We start from the raw sequence: 18,175 nt of genomic DNA on the forward strand, positions 1-18,175 counted from the left end.
GGTCTCTCACGTCACTCCTGATAGTTAATGAATGAATGAACGAATGAATGAGTTCTCAGACGGGGCATGGATGAAAGAATTCTGGGGACTGGCATATCTGACTAAACCTAGTAACAAAAAAACAGTTCGCTAACTGGAAGGGTCAACAAATTTTGAAATAAACAGCAAGAAATCAAAATAATGAAAGATAATAGCAATTTCAGGACGTGGCAGAAGGTGAGGAATGGGGAAATGTCCAGCAGAAAAAGGAAGCTCAGCTAGCACCCCGATGTCTTGAAATCAATGTCTTATAAACTACCTCCCTAGTTGCTCTAGAAATGAGCTGTTGTGCAACTTTGACACACGTGCCCAGCCACTCCCGTGTGTATCTCCACCATCTGGAGCAGCTGAACACCACTGGGATGCCTGGGGCAGGGGAGGGGGTGTCCCTGATCTTCTGACCTGATCCCCATCTCAGCCACTCCCCAAGAGCACGAAACATCTGCACCCTGCCCCAAGGTTGGCACCTGCTGGCAGCGCCCTCCAGTGCCTGGCTGCCTCTGCCCAGCCCACTGCCACCATGCCCTGCTAACACCAGGTGGCAGCAGTGTCCCTGGGCAGGCACAGGCCTGAGGCTGGTACCCAGGAAAGGGCAGCAGAAAGTAGACATCTGCGCAAAATCCAGTTGGTTGTGTTTGTCTCTTAATAAACCACAGAAATATTAACTCATGGCCAACACTTACAAAGTAACTAGGAGATAAAATGCCTTTAGGAGCGAGCAGAATGCTCTTCCTTTAGCCCTTACTCGTTACCAGTTACCACCAAACTGACCCAGGCTTACACATTCACTCTGAGTCAGGGAGGAGCATGCGGGGCTCTGCTGGGGGTGGGCAACGGTCCTGCATGTCAGGTGAGGAGAGGAAGTTTGGCTCCTCAAACTGGGCAGGTGCTAATTTCCGGCATATGGGGAATGGATTTCACGTTTAAACATTGGGGGCATATGCAGACACAGAATATATTTGACTTTATAAAGCACCTCCAATAAACCCATAGTAACTTATTAGCTGTGACTGCAATCATGTGACATTACGGCAAGGGCAAAATCATGAAGCCAGTAAAAACAGAGGTTGTCCGGGCCTGCAGCAGGGAAGGCTGAGCAGGCAGAGCACAGAGGATTTTTAGGACCGTTAAACTATCTGGCAGGAGACTACAATGGTGGGTCAAAGTCTCTAGACATTTGTTGAAACCTGTAGGAGGGGCGCCACCAAGGGTAACCCCAATGTAACCGGTGATAACAACGTGCCCGTGCAGGCCCAGCATGCTGTCTGGGGGGGGGGGGGCTGTGCTGGTTTCAAGGGCAGGGGGCATATGGGAATCTCTGCTCCTTCCTCTCCATTTTGCTATAAATATGAAATGGCTCCAGAACGTAGTCTACTAACAATAAATTACAATAATGATAAGGATGAAGAGAAATATTTTAATACAAATTATGATTAATGATTGGACACCTCTGGCCCTGTCACTGTTCTAAGGACTTTAAGTGCATTAACGAATGAACTCCTCAACCCCCCTGCGAGGCTGCCATCGGACAGTCCTTCCTACTCCACGGATGCGGGGACCAAGGTCCAGAGGTCGGTGACGGGCTCAGCATGGGCACGGCCAGGCAGCCGGCTTCAGCGCTTCGGGCTTCCTGACTGTTCCTTGATTGAATGAAGTGCCCTGAGGGTTCATCTTGCTCATCTAGGCTCTGTGCATGCACTCTACTTCTTTTGTAAGCCAGGCAAGAATATGTGTGTTTTTCTGAAACCATATGTCTGCAGGCATATGACACAGGCAGGTGACACATCCACGCATTACTAATAGGACAGGGGACCTTTGCCCAGGATCTGGCCGTAGACTGAACTTTGGAACCTTTCAGGAAAAAAATAACCCCAGCCCTGGGAAACTCTGCCCTGTGGCCTGCTTTTCAGAGCTGCATCCGTCTCTCTTGGGGAGCACGGGCCGTAACATGACTTTAGGGTTGCCCACGACAGCGCAGAGCATTGTATTCAATGTTAAAAATTATAGACCTGACAATCTTTTATTAAGCTGACAGAACAGGTGCTCTCCACACCCTCTCCCTCATCCCATGTAACCTGTACCCCAAAGGTCAGCCAGCAAGAGCTGCTAAGTGACGCTGCATCGACAGGAGGCTTGAATGATGGGGGTGTCACGTGGCTCTGGAGTCCGCCCCTGGGTGGGGGGTCCAGGCACACACTTCCACTTGTTTCATTGCAGAGGGAAGCGGAGACCGTGTGGGCCCTGACGCAGGTTGCGTCGAGTCAGGTCGCAGGAGCCGCGTGGCCCAGGCGGTAGAAAGGGCACAGGCAGCAGGGCCCACTGCCAATGATGGGCCACATGTCTAGGATGGGGGACCCCAACTCTGATTGCCTGGTGATGTCATAGCCATCATAAAGCTGCACTTGACGTCGCAGCAGCCTCATGCCTCACGGTGACGTCTGACGCAAGACGAAAGCCCCCCTCACAACGTGAGGTGACACGCGACTGCATGAAGCAAACCCCGGCAGCAGAGCTCCCAGTGCCTCCTGCAGCGAGGGGGTCTGTCCTCCAGCTGCAGCCAGGGTGCAAGCCACTCCCGGGGCCCCGAGTTCCTGCGCTTGCTGAGACCTGGGGACCACATGGAGAACAGGAGGAGCCCCAGGTGCCCTTGGCCTCATCTTCTGTCACAGACACCAATGGTGTCAAAGGCTGAAGTCAAGGTGGGACCCTTTCCTTCCCGCCCCCCTCCTGGGGCACCCGTTGGTGCGCTCTCTGATGCCCAGGACGGGACCCGGAATTCCTCATGGCCCACTCTGCAGAAGCAGGACCAGCTTCTCTACGCCCGGAAGCCGCCGGGAGGGTCGGGACGAGGAGAAGCCTCTAGCCCCAGGCTCCCCGGCGGTGGTCCTGGCCACCTTCCGTCAGCTCTCAGGAGGATAACTGCATGCGTGTCTTCTGGGCGTTGGTCAGAAATGCATGTCCTGAGTCTCACCCAGATCTCTAGCCTGTCTTCCAGGGGAGGTTGGGTGGGGCAGGGAATCTCCAGTTTAAGAAGCTCCTGGCGATCACGACCCACAACCAGACTTTGGAAGCAGCGTCTACGACAGAGGTGTGGGAGGGCAGATGCACGGCTGGATGGCGCGCCATGGCGAAACTGAATGGTGCTGCCTCGGTCAAGAAAGTGCTAGAACACCAGTTTAACCACAGCCTCCTCTGCCCGAATGGCAATGGCCCCGGGCAGTCAAGAACAAGGCTAAATGTCTTAGGCTCTCAGCCACAGTCCCCAAGCCGGTTCTGACTTTCCTCCCAAGCTCATCTCCCATTATTCTCCACCCTGTTCTTTGCCGTCCAAGGGTCCCTGAGCCTGCAAAGTACACCCCCGCCCCAGCCGCACGGTCGACCAATGGAGCTTGCTCCCCTTCCCGGAGCAGCTCCATCCCTTCCCCCTGATGGCCTCAGTTTCTTCCATGTATGTCCGTGTGCCTGTACCATGATCAGTTGCAGACACACCTGTCACCTCTCAAACCTGTGTGTGGGCTCACTGATTCCATAGTGTTCATTTGCACCTACCACAAGCGGGGAGTCACCTGCACAGATGTAAACCCCCTCCTTCCAGTACCTGCAGTGGCTCGCCTGCTTCTCAGAGAAGCACTGGAGAATCATTCGATGATTCTCTCTCCAGTGGCAGAGAGAAGCAGGCAGCCTGGCAGCAAGGGCAGTGGCAGCAAAGGCAGGTGGGACACCAGCCAGGGATGGAGCTGGCACTGGGGGGCCTGGCCCTCTGTTGGCCACCACTTGTCCCCTTCACAACCCCACTCTTGCTTCCCACCCTGGAGAAAGTCCACAAGGCCCAGAGTCCAGCACAGGGGTGGGGTGGGGGTGGGAAGAGGGGCAGCCCCTCCCCCGGAGCGGTCGCAGCCTGTACCTGAGCTCCAGGCAGCCCAGCTGCAGCGCCATGCCCTCGCTGACCTTGCTGGCGTAGCGTTGCATGTAGTCACTCCGGAGCTGGTAGGGAGACAGGCCAAGGGTCACCCTTGCACCCTCGCTTCCTGTTTTCCTGAGCGGAGGCCCCAGAGATAGTGGGTGCCTCCAACACCATCCTGCCACCCCGGCTGGCACACACACGCCCCGCTATGAACAAACACGCAGCAGGAGATAAAGAGCAGAAGGGGCAGGTTAGCCTGGGCTCCGCCTCTGCTAGAACCCTGGACAGCCGGGACCTGCCCCGGGGGCCCACGTGCTCTCCCTGCTCCACGAGGGAACGCGCAGAGTCCCCTGTTCACTCCTCATCTTGAAGAAAAGGAAACTGAGGTTTGGGCAGGAGTCAGCAACTTCTCCAAAGCCTGCTGGTGCGCCGTGACAGAGGTCATCCACCGTCCAAGAGAAGTCTGACTTGGCCTCCAGCAAACCCAGAGGGGGCGAGAGGGGACTGAGCCAGTGATGGCTGTGGGCATGAGCTGGGCGTTTGCTCGGTCTCGGGCCGGGACTCGGCCGTTTCACCCCGGGAGACACTCAGCGCAGCTCACAAAAGCCGTATATGAAGGTTTCTGAAATTGTGACGATTTAACGTCATATTGGTAGTTTGAAATAGGCCACGGTGGGAATATTCACACCACGGGAAGTGGGGAGCGCTACAAGGCAGGATTTCTTCCTCAGTGAGCTGGTAGCAGCACATGGCAAAGACACCAATTGGTCCTCACGCTGCCCTATAAAGTGGGCATCATCATCACTGTCCCCCCTGAGAGGAGCCAAAACAGCTTCCTGCAGCCCACCCAGGCCCGGGGTCCCGGGCGAGTAAGTGGCAGAGCTGGGCCGGAGGCCAGGTGGGCCCAGCTCTCCTAGGAGAGCTCTGGACTGGGCAGGGCAAACCCTTTACCTGTTGGTAAAAATAGAGCAGTGTGGTCCGGTCTTCCTTCAGGCTCTCCAGGAAGTCCTCTGGCAAGTAGCGGATCTGAAGGTCATACCTGGGGCAGAAAATCCAGACACTCTGGTTGATCTGGGGGAGCTGGTTGTGCAAGGGGCTGCCCCCGGGGCTCCTGGCCACCCACTCAGGACCACGGAGAGCAGAGGGGCGTCCGACAGGCAGTGGTCAGCGCTGGCCCTGACTACCCATCCCTACTCCCGGTGGGAAATATTCCCTGCAGATTCCCAGGCCAGCCTGGGTTTGGCTCTCCGTCCTCCTGTACTTCTGTGCCTCCTTCTCCAAAACCCACAACATCCCACTTGGGGGTGCTCCTACATAGCTGTCCGGGGTGTGCTGAGCCCACAGTAAGCCTGGGAAATGACACACCCTGGATGTCGCAGGAGGGTGAAGCCTAACGTGCCGCTCAGCTTTTCTAGAAGATGATCGGGGTTGGGAAGTGCTCCAAGGAAGGACCTCCCAGGGCATCCCTGCTCCGTACCAGTTCCCCCAATCTGAGACCCCAGGGCCCCCGCCTACCTCCACTCTGCTTCCACGTGGAGGCACTCGTACTTGTCCTGCACCTCTCCCACCGTCATCTGCGGGTGCAGCCAGTGGGTCTCGTCCGACTTCATGTGCTTCAGCCTCAGCCCGTAGCACTCGGCCAGCTGGATGTTGGGCCCGATCCGCCCGCTCAGCAGGATGGAGGCGATGACCTCCTGGAGGAGAGGGGCGGGAGTCAGGGGTGCCCGCTGCCTGGCTCCCACAGTTCTCACACAACCCCCAGAGTGGGAGCCTCCGGGGTGGGAGTCTCTCTATGTCTGATGCATCTCTGACTCCCCCAGAGCAAGGCCTGGTGCACGGCGGGCCTGGATGATGAATGAGCGCGGGCAAGTGTGCTGGAGGAGAGCAGACGCCGGCGGACACGCAGCCAGGCAGAGGACACGTGTCTTATGCTCCTGGGTTTCCTCCCAACCAAACCAACGGATCAGCACCGACTTGTGCTGTGGAAAAGGCGCCCTCTGCACGGTCCCCCATTCCACCAGCATCGTGAGGGGCTGCAGTTGGCCCTGCTAGGCTCTCTGTATCCAGCACCACCGTTCCACCCCTATTTGGCTGATGGGGCACTGGTGGAGGTCACACAGCTCGTGGTGTTAAGCTGGGGTTTTGTGCCCTGGACCAGTGGACTCTGGGACTTCTAGGCCAGGTTGCTTCACGAGATGGGGGCTGCATGGGACTCACACTCAGGGACTAAGTGGCACATTCCCTGTGCAAGAAGCATGCCCACAGGAAACAGATGGGAAATTAGGTGCCCTCCTGCTTCCTGGTGGACCAGAAGTTGACTGGCTCCACCACCTGATGCGTGGCTTCCTGCTCCAGAGCCAGAACTAGATTAAGAGGTGGTTGACTGGGCGCTGCCTGGACTCCCCTCTGGAGGCCGGCCTCGCTCTGACATGGCAGAGCATCTGGGTTGCTCAGGTTGCTTGTGTGCTCCCACTCATGCCAGCTCCTCACGGAGCTGAGAGGACCTTAGCACAAAGAAAAAAGCCCAAAGACACTGGCCAATCAGTAACTTGTTCCTTTGTCTATATGTTATGTACAGTATGTAAATGCTGTCATTTTCTTTGGGTAAATATGTTGGAGTGGAATTACAGGCTCAAAGGTGTATGTTTGACTTTGTAAGAAACTTTCATAGTTATTCCATTTTATCTCTGCTGTGATATCGGAGACATCCATGAGGCCACGTCTTCATCAGCATTTGGTGTTATAAATCTTCTTAAAGTTAGCCATTTTAGAGAGGATATAGTAACTCATTGGGTCTTTTAATTTGCATTTCCCCAATGACTATTAATATTGAGCATGTTTTCATGTTACTGGGTATGTATACATCTTTCTTTGTGACGTATATGCTGGAATCCTTTGTCCTTGTGTGTGTATTTATTCCTGAGTTTGAGGAGAATTTCATGCATTTTAGATAAAAGTACGACATGTACATTTTGTGTTTTCTCTGGGTCTGTACTATAGGCCTATGATCAGTGTCTTTTGATAAAGTCTAGTTAATCAAAATTTCTCTCACGAATAGTGCTTTCTGCAGCCTGACTAAGAAATCTTTACCTGCCTCCAAGTCATGAAGATATTCTCCGGTTTTCTTTCTTTTTTCTTTTTTTTTTTTTGGGTGGGACCCTCGCCGGTGGCCAGGGATCGAACTGGCCATGCAGAGGCTGCGGGCAGCCTCGCAGCCCAGCGCTCAACCGCTGCGCCACCAGGGGAGGCCCTCGGTTTTCTTTCTTAAGTTTGATAGTTTTAAATTTTGCATTTAGATTGGTGATTCATCTGGAGTTAATTTCTTTTTGTGTGGCGTGAGGCAGGGGTCTATTATTTGAAATCCTTTCTCTTCTCTCTCCTCTTTGAAATTCTCCGCAATTAAAAATATTTGAGAACACCAAGAATCTGCTTTCTTTGCCTTTATGTGTACGGGTGGCATGGAACCTTAGAACAGGCAGTATGGAATCCCCCCTTTAACAGTTTGGGTCCCTGGGCACCCCTTGATTTCACTTAGTATTAGCCTTGTGTGTGCATCTCCCCTTGGACACTAATCAAATACAAAGGAAAACACAGCAGATGACCTGGTCATCAAGGCTAACATATCCAGTAGTAGAAGAAGTAAGCAGAGCACACCTCCCACCTTGATGTACCAAGAACATCACAGCATCCTTCTGTTACGGGGCCTCAACCCCAAAAGAGTGGGTCCTTTGCCTTCCAGGGAAAGAATTCACCAGAGAGCATGGGGCATATCTGGACCAGGCAAGGCTTTAGTCAAGACTCATACTTGAGGGAGCCAGTTTGGGGAGAGACTATCACCTGGCTTCCCAAAGGGAGTGAGGGGGACATATTTAAGGGGTAAGTCTAGGAGGCCGGGCGGAGGAGAGCAGCCCTGTAGCTTGTCCTGGGTTGGGCTTCGCCCAGGCACGCGCCCGCGGCTTACGCTCCACTGCGCAAGTGGGCTCTCAGCGGTTCCCCTCCAGGCAATGGTGAGATAATCATTAGTCAGGATCTGACGAATTTTATCTCTCATGGCACCTCACGGTCAGTGTGGTGGCAAAATTGCTGGGACAGGCTCGCCGGCCCATGACTCAGTCCACCGGTTCAAACAGCACCAGCAGCTCGTCCGGCCTGCTCGCCACCTCTTCACCCCGGCTGTCTCAGCTCCCGAGAGCTTCCCTCGCGTCCGGGCCTGGTCAGGCGCCCTGGGTGAGTGTGAGTCGCGTGTGCGCGTTCAGACTGAGGAACGCATCCAGATGGGAGGAGACCAGAGGGGGATGACAGCAAGGGACCAGGGGCGCAGAGCCGACGCGCCGGGAACAGTTGGTGAAGTCTGACTGGAGCCTGTGGCTTGGATGGGGTGTTACAGAAGCAGGGACTGCCTGATTTAGAGGGCTGCGCGCGGCCCCGTAGGAGAGTGTCGTCGTGCGGGGAAAATAAACACTGGAGTATTTTGGATGATGAAGTGGGATTCTGCCACTTGCTTTCAAACAATCAAAAAAAAGAATAATGATAAAGGACACATTGTGTGTGTGTTTAGGGAGAGATCCAGCCACTAAATATGGCAAATGACACGCTGGAACAAGTGGAGAACCCGGGTGGACGTGAGATGGTGACGGTACTGTTTCCACTTTTTAAAAAATTAAGCTTGAAATAATTTCTGAATAAAAAGAGAGGCTCAGGTGAGCGGGTTCCCCAGGCATATGCGAGGTAAACGGATCATATGCACGAACAAGAGTGTCCTCAGGCCAGACCAGGCCCGCGGCTCTTCTGCTCAGTGTCAGAGGCGGGACTGCCCCCGCGTGTGTTCAGTGGCCAGGGCAGTTTGTGCAAAAAGTTGTCCAGTTTTCCTTCTAAGAAGCAGCCAATTTCTATTGGGGGTGGGGGCGGGGGCGGCGAGGTGAGCTCTAGGACATAGGGGTGGAAATTCATCAAGAGAATTTTCATCCGAGAGGTTTTCAAAGGAAGACAGACTTCCTCTTCAGGTAAGGAGGAACTTGGGGTTTCCTGAGCATGAAATGCACCGTTTGGAGGTTTCCTAGCGCTGGAGGGATTCTGACCAGAGCAGCATTCTCCGTGGAGGGGTTACCTGACGCTGGTGGGGAGCAAGGTGCAAGGAAGGGAGCTTTCCCAAATGGTTCCTCCACCCACCCGCGCCTGCTGCTGACTGGCGGCATGCCAGTTTAGAATGAAGAATTGGGCAGGGCTTGGTCCTGCTTCTCAGGGGGCACCTCTGAACCCTTGGAATTTCCAAAGTGGTGGGTATGCCTCTGTCTTTTCAGGTGGACCCCTTGGGCCGCAGTATGCTAAGGAGATGACTCTAGTGGCCCTCGATAGTCTCAGGGCGGGGGCGGGCTTTTCTGGAGAGACCATCCAGGCGCAGAGGTCTGTCGCCTGGAGCCTCCAGGGAGGGAGAGGACTGCAGAGCAAGTCCATTGACCGTGACTTTGGGTGCACAATCGTTTTAGGTTTCTTGCTTGAGCTTATTAAACACATTTCATACTAGTGCCTGGGGTTTTTAAAACATGACAAGAGATGACAAGAGTCCTCGCCGCCTTCCAATCAGAATTGCCTGAAGTCACAGGCTTTCCTGGGGCCAACCTTAGTCCAGGGACTGGTCACTTCAGGCGCACACAGGCGGTCCTTTCATGCCCATCCGGGGCGTCCCAGCTCCGGAGCTCCCCCAGGCATGGCCACACCTCGGCTAACCTGCCCGGGGGAAGCCCTAGCTGAGCCTCAACTCACGCCCTGCAGGCAAACCTCCACCCAGGTCTGCTTCCCAGGAGCCCCACCCGAGGCCCTGGCCTTGGACATACTTTCACCCACTCTCCTACTCTTCCCGCTCCCCCCCCAAAAAAACCCCAAAATGTTCCTCTTCTTAAGATGATTGAATTTAAAATGTTAATAAATTAGAGCCCAAGTTCCAAAAAGTCTCACAAATTCTATTTTTAAAGGTGTCACTTTGAGACTGAGGACACATTTGGAAGGTGACTTTTGTGGAAAACTCTCTCTGGCTCCTCATCTTCTGTGTGGTAGGATGTGGCCCTGATTTTTCAGCATGAAGCACAAAAGGCCCTAGGAGTGTTGCCCCGCCGGTTCCTCCCAGCCTCACCTCCTCCCTCATCACCATGAGCTCCGAGCTCCAGGCTCCTAGAGCTCCAGTCTCTTCTACAAGCACAGCACCTCCTCCTGCGGGAGGACCAGGGTCCCTCCTCCCTCCTGCCCGCTCGTCCAGGAGAGCTGCCACTTTCCACAGCCAGGCCCTCTGGGAAGCCCTCCTTGTCTCGCCTTGATGATTTGTTCCCTTCCCCAAAGAACTTTGAGTTACAGTCATGGGTTGAATTGTGTCCCTCCAAAAAAGATGTGTTGAAGAACCACCAGTACCTTAGATGGTGACCTTGCTTGGAAGTAGGGTCTTTACAGATTAATCAAGTTAAAATCAGGCCATCTGGCTGGGCCCTCATTCAGTGCGACTGGCGTTATTGTAAAAAGGGGGGTGTATGAACGTGGGGGAAGCCAAGGCCACAGGCACCCGCCACCTGTGCGGGTGCAGGAATGTCGTGTCTATAGGTCATGGAACACCAACAAGAGCAGAAGGGGGAAGCGTGAATCCGCCAACACCTTGACCTTGGACATTTAGCTTCCAGAAATGTGAGACAATGGATTTCTGCTATTTTGAGCCATCTCCTTGGTGGTGGAACTGTGCAGTGGCAGCCCTGGGGAGCTAATGCAGACCTTCTGAACTCAGACCAAACTGAACTCAATTGTCCATGTCGGTCTTTCTAACTTTTGCCAACAAGGTCAGAGGCCAAAACTTACGGTCACTGTATCCCCGGTTACAGGCTCACAGCCTGGCGCACCGTGAGCCCTCAAATGCTGGGAGGATGAATGAATGAATAAATGAATAGGAGCCAGCTCTCTGGATAACAAGTCTGGGGTTTTGAAGGATGTGATCTATGGTCAAAAATGTCCAAGAGATCAGGAATGTGGTGACAGATGAGACCGCTGGCTGCGGAGAACAAGGGATCTGGTCAGAGCTGTGTGGTCTTGACCAGGTCACCTAAGCTCCATTTCCTCCTCTGTAACAAGGGGGGAGGGGCTGCCCCTGCCTTTATGGGATTTTTGGTGGGATCAGCTAACATGCGGTGTAAATAAGAAGAGCAGCTGTCAGATTACAAGTACGTGCTGCTGTCTAGCCTCTCTCATCTTTTAAGGGGGTTTCATGTCCAACTTTTGGACATCTGTACTTTGAACTTGGTCATGGGGAGGGTGAATTCCAGAGGCTCTGATCCAGCTGGATCTCATTTACACTAGGAAAAGGAGAATGGATCTTGAAATGACAAAGAAGAAGGAAAAAAACAGAAGTCTTTGTGGGCAGAATTCCAGGGATTTTTGAAGATGCAAGTAACGATATTTCCGGACAGCAGCTGACCCAATTGGATATTAACACATGGCTATGAGATATTCGAGAAATTTTGCTCTCCATCTTGAAAGTAATCCCCCAATATGTTTTCCCTTCCCCCCAAAAGGTCTTTACAGTGAAGATTTTAAATGACTTTCAAGTCTTTGTAGGTGACAGGCTGTCATTTTTGGAATATGACCCGGTCCTGAAAGTGGCTTCAAGGTAGAAGCAAGCTGGCAGGCTTTTTGTGGGTGACGGATCATTAAAGAGCTTAGCACACGGGTTGGTACAGAGCGAACACTCAATACATGGGGCCATTATCATGACGGCGGGAGACGATGAAGAAGGGATAAATATGGCGAAGGGGGATGGAGTCAATCTCTGTGAGTTGGAATCATTAGCTCAAGACGTCTATAACTGAGACATGAATTTGAGAGCCTCAGTGGAGTCTGAGGGGCCCTGGGCCAGAGACTCCTCAGAGTCTCCCTGCCTGGATGGGACTGTGCATTGGGATTTCCACCCCGTAAAGTAATTAGCTAAGTAGTGGCTAAGGGACCTTCCGACAGGAACCTTGAGTTCTCCACTGAAGAAGAACAGGTGATTGAAGAAAGCAGTTCTGGAAAAGGAACCTGATCCAGTTTGCAAGCTGAAGCCCCCAGGAGAAGCAGCAAGTGGGCAAAGTGTGATAACAAGCCTCTAGGAAGTGACCTGGGAAGAAATAATGCAGAGAAAAATGGCTTCCTTCTGCATGGAGCAAGAGAGCCAGGAAGGGTTTGCCAAAGTCCTTACAGCAGGTCCTTCCTTCTCCCTCTGCTACATGTGCAGACAGGAAGTAAGGCTCTGAGCTGTGCAAAAAAAGGCTGAAAAGGCAACAAGAGCCTTTCCGTGGCTTGAACAGAACATGAGAGGTGTCTCTGAAAAATAAGAACATTCTGTTAAAAGGAAGATTGTTCTGTCAGATGTTCCAGGCGAGGCTCTTGATGCCAAGTGGAGATTTTTGAGGAATGAAAAACCTTAGATCAGTTCAGAAAGTGCCAGATGGACTTCATGTACTTCTTCTAAAAGGTTTCCTGGCTGAAATTCCTCCAAAGTGATGACTTCACAATTCGCTCATGTGGTGCAGTGTCCACCTCACAGAGGTGGGTGGTGTGGGTTGCACCGTGTGAAGTTCTATTTCTCACACAGGGAATGGTTCTTGGCTGTTCATTACACTGTCCTGCTCCGTAAAGACATCAGTGCATCCCAACGGGCACCACTGGCACTGGGGGCCAGAGGGGTCTGTGGAGGCACCATTTAATCCAATTTAACACAGTCCACAGACCACCTTGGCTGTGCCTGGCCATCCTGACAACGATGACAATGCAACAACCAAACAAGGAGAATTCTATACCTTTCTGAAGGCCCCCCTCCTGGACATGTGGAACAGCTCCCAGGGAGAAACTCTGACTCATATTTGGGGTACCTATTTTCTTCTGTATTGACCAAAAATTACATAAGGAAGCCTTTCAGTGACTCCCTACCCACATGTTCTACAACGACACACGGCACCGTTCTGGCTACAGTGGATACAGCAGTGAATAAGACCAAGCATCTGCCCTGGGGGCTCCCATCCGGTGTAAAGACAGATGCCAAAGGAACAGAGATGGTTCATCAGCCACCTGAAAAGTGGTCCTGTCTTTGACTCAGTTCTATGCCTGGAACATAGAACACAAATGTGGACCAAATGTTTGTGTTCCCCACCCCCAACACCACACATGTTTTGTAGTCCAATCCTCAAGGTGATGTTTGGAGGGGGAATCTTTGGGAAATGATTTGGTCCTCCAAGGGGTGGAGCCCCCTTGATGGGATCATTGCCTTTATGAGAACAGACTTAGAGAGACGAGCTTGCTCCTCTTGTGGGGACACAGCTTGACGGTGGCTGTCTGAGGCCAGGAAGAGTCTCCTCACCAAACCCGACCGGGCTAGTACCTGATCTCTTCTCAAACCTCCAGCCTCCAGAACTACAAGTGTCTGCTGTGTAGGCCTCCCAGTCTCTAGTATTTTGTCACGGAGGCCCAAGGCATACTTAAGAAACAACTCTAAATGCAGAAAAGCCCTGCGTACTCAGAAACTTGCTGTTGCTGTATTTAAAATAGCAAAATCTCCACGACAAGCAGCCTTTCCAAAGAGCTTGAAAAGGGCTGTGAAAATTACTGGAGGACCACACCACATTTATATGCCAGCTTTTAAAATGCTATAAAGACCTTGTAATAACTTTTGAGAAATGATTCTGTTAATAACAAATGGGAGACACAGGACCTAAAATCATATGTCATATGATAATGAGAGATAGAGAAACAAATACAGAATGAAATAAACCAAAACATTAACAGTGTTGTCTTGGGAGAGTGCAATTATACAGATTTTTTTTTTTTTCATTCTGATGTTCCCATGCCTTAGACTTTGGTATAAAATGTAGTTAGAAGAATGACGACAGGAGTCACAAACTGTTTCATTCTGACTCACTCTGTGGCATTAGGCAAATTAACTTCTGCCTTGGTTTCCTCACTTACAAATGTAAAATTTTCATATCTTACTGGATTCTTGTGAAGATTAAATGAGCTAATCTAAGTAACAATTGAAGCACAGTGCCTTACACACTCTTGTTACATAGAGTATTATTATCATTGAAAAAATATGCATTTATATAGTTGGGTTCATTTTGCTCATATTTTGTTGAGGATTTTTGCCTCGATGTTCATGAAAGATATTGGTCTTTAGTGTTTTCTTCCGGTGTCTTCCATTTATTTGTGGTATAAATTCTCTTTTAAAATAAATATTTGAGTTTAGCTATTTTAATAGTCTTCATTTACCAGGTTAGGTATAAAAAATTCATAGTTAAATGATGAGAGCGAAATGTATCTTCCAACTTGGGACAGATGCCATAGCTCATCCTACGTGCTTGGCTCATGTGCAAAGGATATTTTGCTACCAAATGGAGAATTCATACTCTACTTATAGGCCTAGCTTTTAAGAGATGAATAAACTTCTGTGAAATACAAAACTCTAGTGTGAAAATGCTGAATTGACAGTAAATGTCATAGGGGCAAAGGAGAAAACAAAAAAGGAATGGTCAAAATTCACTCAGGTTTTGAGTCACGCTGAGCGAACCTTCTACGTCCTAGACGCACACACGTGAAAGCAGTCCTCATGAGTCCTCATGAGGGGATCACAAAAATAAAATCTACAACTCTACAGACAAATGTCCAAATGTTTACTAAGCTCATAAAACAAGGCCTGGAATTTTACAGCCTTCAGTATTTTTAGAGATCACTCGACTCCTTTTTCAGTGAAAACAGGGAGACCCAAGAAGGTCAATTGAGTTGTCCAAGGATATACAGAGATTTCATTTTAAATCAGCTGAAATTCCTTCAACTCTCTTAACCTTTATCACTTATGAAAGCCAAACGTTCTTCCAGTCAGCTTCCCACTTTGCCTTTACATCAAGTGATCTAGGAGATTACTGGCCTCCTGAGAGCTCTGGGGCATCAGTTCTTTCATTTTCATTTGCTCATTCATTCATTCTAGAAACATCTATGGAGTGCCACTCGGTGTTAGGCTCTCTGTATGTGCTGGGCATACAGTGATGAACCAGACATGGTTCTATTCCCAGGGCCACCTCCGTCAGAGACTGACAAGTGGCAGTTACTATCACCTGTCCAGTCCAAGGGTGTGGCACCCTATGGCACCACCTCCAGCACCTGCTGCACACCTGTGGACTCCCCCCTCTCCTGCACACACCGCCTTCTCCACCCGCCCTTTCATAGACCCTTTCAGATTCTGAGTATCTTGTGAATTCTCAGGCCCTGGAACAAGGTCCTTATACCCTGGACTTCCCTGCCATCCTGGTGGTAGCTGACAATCCTTCCCAGGGACTGTGAGTCAGGTGGGCATCCTGCAGGCAGAGGTGGGCCCTTTGAGGCAGTGGTTCTTCCCACTACCCCCTGAGTTTCTGATTCAGTGAATTTGGGGTGGGACTTGGAAACTTGGTAGTTTAAAAATTTCCTGGATCATCTGAAAGCAACCATAGCTAATAATAACGAGGTGAGTGTGGCTGTGTTCCAAAAACAGGTGGCCAGCCATATTTGACCTGCTGGTCATGGCTCGCTGACCCTTATCGTAGACCAAGGTAAGGACTTTGGCTTTTATTTGAAGTGAGGCAGGCAACCACTGGAGAGCTGGGAGCAGAGTGCTCTGACTAAACTAACCTTCAATACACTCCTTCAGCTGACCACGGATCTGGGTGTCCACCATGACTGCCACCTGTGTGCCACACCACAGGGGAACAAGGCCAGAAGCAGTAGGAGGCGAAAGTGTTATTCCACGTAAGAGGTGCTAATGGCCTGGACCAAGGTAGAGGCTGTGGAGATGGCACCAAGGGAGTGGTTAGAATCTGGGTATGTTTTAGTGGCTGGACTGACGGGACCTCCTGATGGCTGAGTACCAACTGTGAGAGAAAGCAAGAATTCAAAGATGGTCCCCGGGTCTAGAGTGTGAGGCCGCGACTGAAGGAGTAGGGTTTCCAGAGAGGATGGCGACTTTCATTCTCCATGTTTTGCTCAGACACTCAGTGGAGATGGTGAGCAGGTGGCTGGAGGTGTGAGCCGGGGCTGCACAGGAGATAGGAGCCAGCGCCACAAATCCCAGCATCAGGCTGACGTTCACACTGCACGACGGGAGGCCCGTGTCCAGTTTTCTCAGCCCTCCCCGATTTGCCATTGACTTTTCTTTGTGCTTTGACTTGAGAGTCTTTCCTAGACATCACCCATGCTCCCGCCGACCTGACCTGCTCCCTGTGCAGCAGCTTCTCATCCTTGTCTTGTCCTTGCTGTGCCCTCCTGTGGGAGAGCTCCTGCCCTCCTTGGAGCTGCTTGTCAGACCTCCTCACCCTCAGGGTCCCTCTCCACTCGAAGGCCATGGGAGTGACCAGGGGCCAGCCTGAGAACCCTACCAACCGTCATTTCCTGACACCTGCTCTTGCTTCAGTGTGTATGCGTGTGTGTGCGTGTGTGTGTGTGTGTGCTTCCCTTGTGTGCAGTACACACAGTCTGTGCATGCCTGGGTGGGTACCAGAGACAGACACTCTAATCCTAACTGATGGAGTGGGGTGAATGGTGGCCCCCCAAAATATGTCCAGGCCCTAAGTGCGCCCCTCCCCGACCCTGCTAATGAAACCTCATTTGGAGAAAGGGTCCATGCAGGTGTAATTAAAGATCTCAAGATGAGATCACACTGGACTGTCTGGGTGACCCCTAAATACAAGGACAAGTGTCCTTGGGAAGCACACACGGAGGAGAGGCCGAGGGGAAGGGGTGTGAAGACAGCAGAGATTGCATAACCGGGGCTCAAGGTTCGCTCACTCTCAAACTCCAGAGCACAAGAGGAAAAAACAACTTATCTAACTTTGAGGTATTCACAGATGCAGTTTATTTGCAGATAGCCCAAACTTTAAGCAAAAACAAGTAAACACACAGGAGAGGAACCATCCAGAGCTGAGAGACAGACTCCAGTTATCTGAAGAAAAGCCTCTTCGCACGTCATATAGGAACTGCCCTGGAACCCGCCAATGAACTCAGCCACGTCCACATTTCTTTGCCTTTGGCCCCTCGTTCCTCAGCCAATGAAATTCCATTCCTTTGTTCTCATCCTGGCACCCCAAACCTACATGACCTCACCCTCTTCTTAATTGGGGAGACAGATTTGAGTCTATATCCTGTGTCCTTACTGATCAATTTGCAACAAAGCTTCTTTTTTCAAAACCCCAATGTCTAGGAATTAGTGTGATGCACATTGGGCAGGAGGCCTGTTGCTCTGTAACAACTGGAGCGGTACAGCTAGGAGCCAAGGAAAGCTGGAGCTGCTAGAAGCTGGGAGAGACACAGGAGGCGTCTTCCCAGAGCCTCCGGGGTGGTGGGAGAGCTCAGCCCTGCCAACTCTTTGACATGGGACTTCCAGGCTCCAGAAGAAGCTGTGTGCGAGCGGACACACCCCTGCTGTTGTAAGCCACCAGGTTTGCAGCTATTCGTGGCCGCAGCCCTAGGGAGCAAATACAAATCCTGTGCTCTCAACACACCTCAGGGATCATTTTAGAAAAGTGATTGAAGAACAAAATCATGCAAGTGAACATACCTTCTCATGCTGAAAGCACTCATTTTGATGTGATAAAAGCCTCCATCTAACAAGGACATTCAGTAATGCAACTGTCAGATTAAAAATAGAAATGCAAGCGCAGGCACTGATGCTAACTTGCCCCCGGCAGGGACGTGTGTGCACACAGGGGCACAGGAGGCGGCCTGCAGCCCCACGCCTCTGCAGGTGTCTGTGGGGGGTGGGCCGGCCTGGTGAGCACACAGGAAGCGGGGCGCTCATGAATGCACCTTCTTTTATTCACCATGAGACAATGTGCGGTGTTGGTTTGTGGCTTCCTGGCTAAGCCCTTTCTTCTCAGGTTTTCCGGAACTATTTTTGTATATAGGGGCTGGCCTTGTGTGGCTTCCTCTGTTCTCTTCATATAACCTTTCTTTTAGAGACTGCAACTTTCCGGGACAGGTAACCAGGCTTCCCCTGCCCGATTCACCTAAGCCCTGTGGCCTTTCCCCAAGAGACCAGGTAAAGGAAGGCAGCAAAGAATGTCCTGGAAACTAATAACTGGAATCAGTGAACTGTGGGCCTGAGGCGGCTCCTCTGATCTCACAAAACTGCCAGCCTGTGTCTGAGTCAGCTCAGCCTATCCTGACGGAAGCACACACGGAGGCCTGGACAGCAGGGACTTA

General features: G+C 51.5%; 1 protein-coding gene across 2 annotated transcripts in view; it reads right to left on the reverse strand.

Annotated features, from left to right (window-relative positions):
* Nucleotides 1–18,175, reverse strand: part of PTK2B (protein tyrosine kinase 2 beta) — a gene marked incomplete at both ends in the record, with an annotated part of 47,621 nt that overhangs the window by 22,785 nt on the left and 6,661 nt on the right. For both annotated transcript variants that reach the window (XM_084232552.1, XM_084232551.1), the window contains 3 exons: nt 3,944–4,023; nt 4,895–4,982; nt 5,459–5,637. In XM_084232552.1, coding sequence (XP_084088678.1) covers nt 3,944–4,023; nt 4,895–4,982; nt 5,459–5,637 — 347 coding nt within the window. The remainder of the gene's footprint in view (nt 1–3,943; nt 4,024–4,894; nt 4,983–5,458; nt 5,638–18,175) is intronic.

Source organism: Talpa europaea (genome assembly GCF_964194135.1).
Source record: "Talpa europaea genome assembly, chromosome: 4".
Classification (NCBI taxonomy): Eukaryota; Metazoa; Chordata; class Mammalia; order Eulipotyphla; family Talpidae; genus Talpa; species Talpa europaea.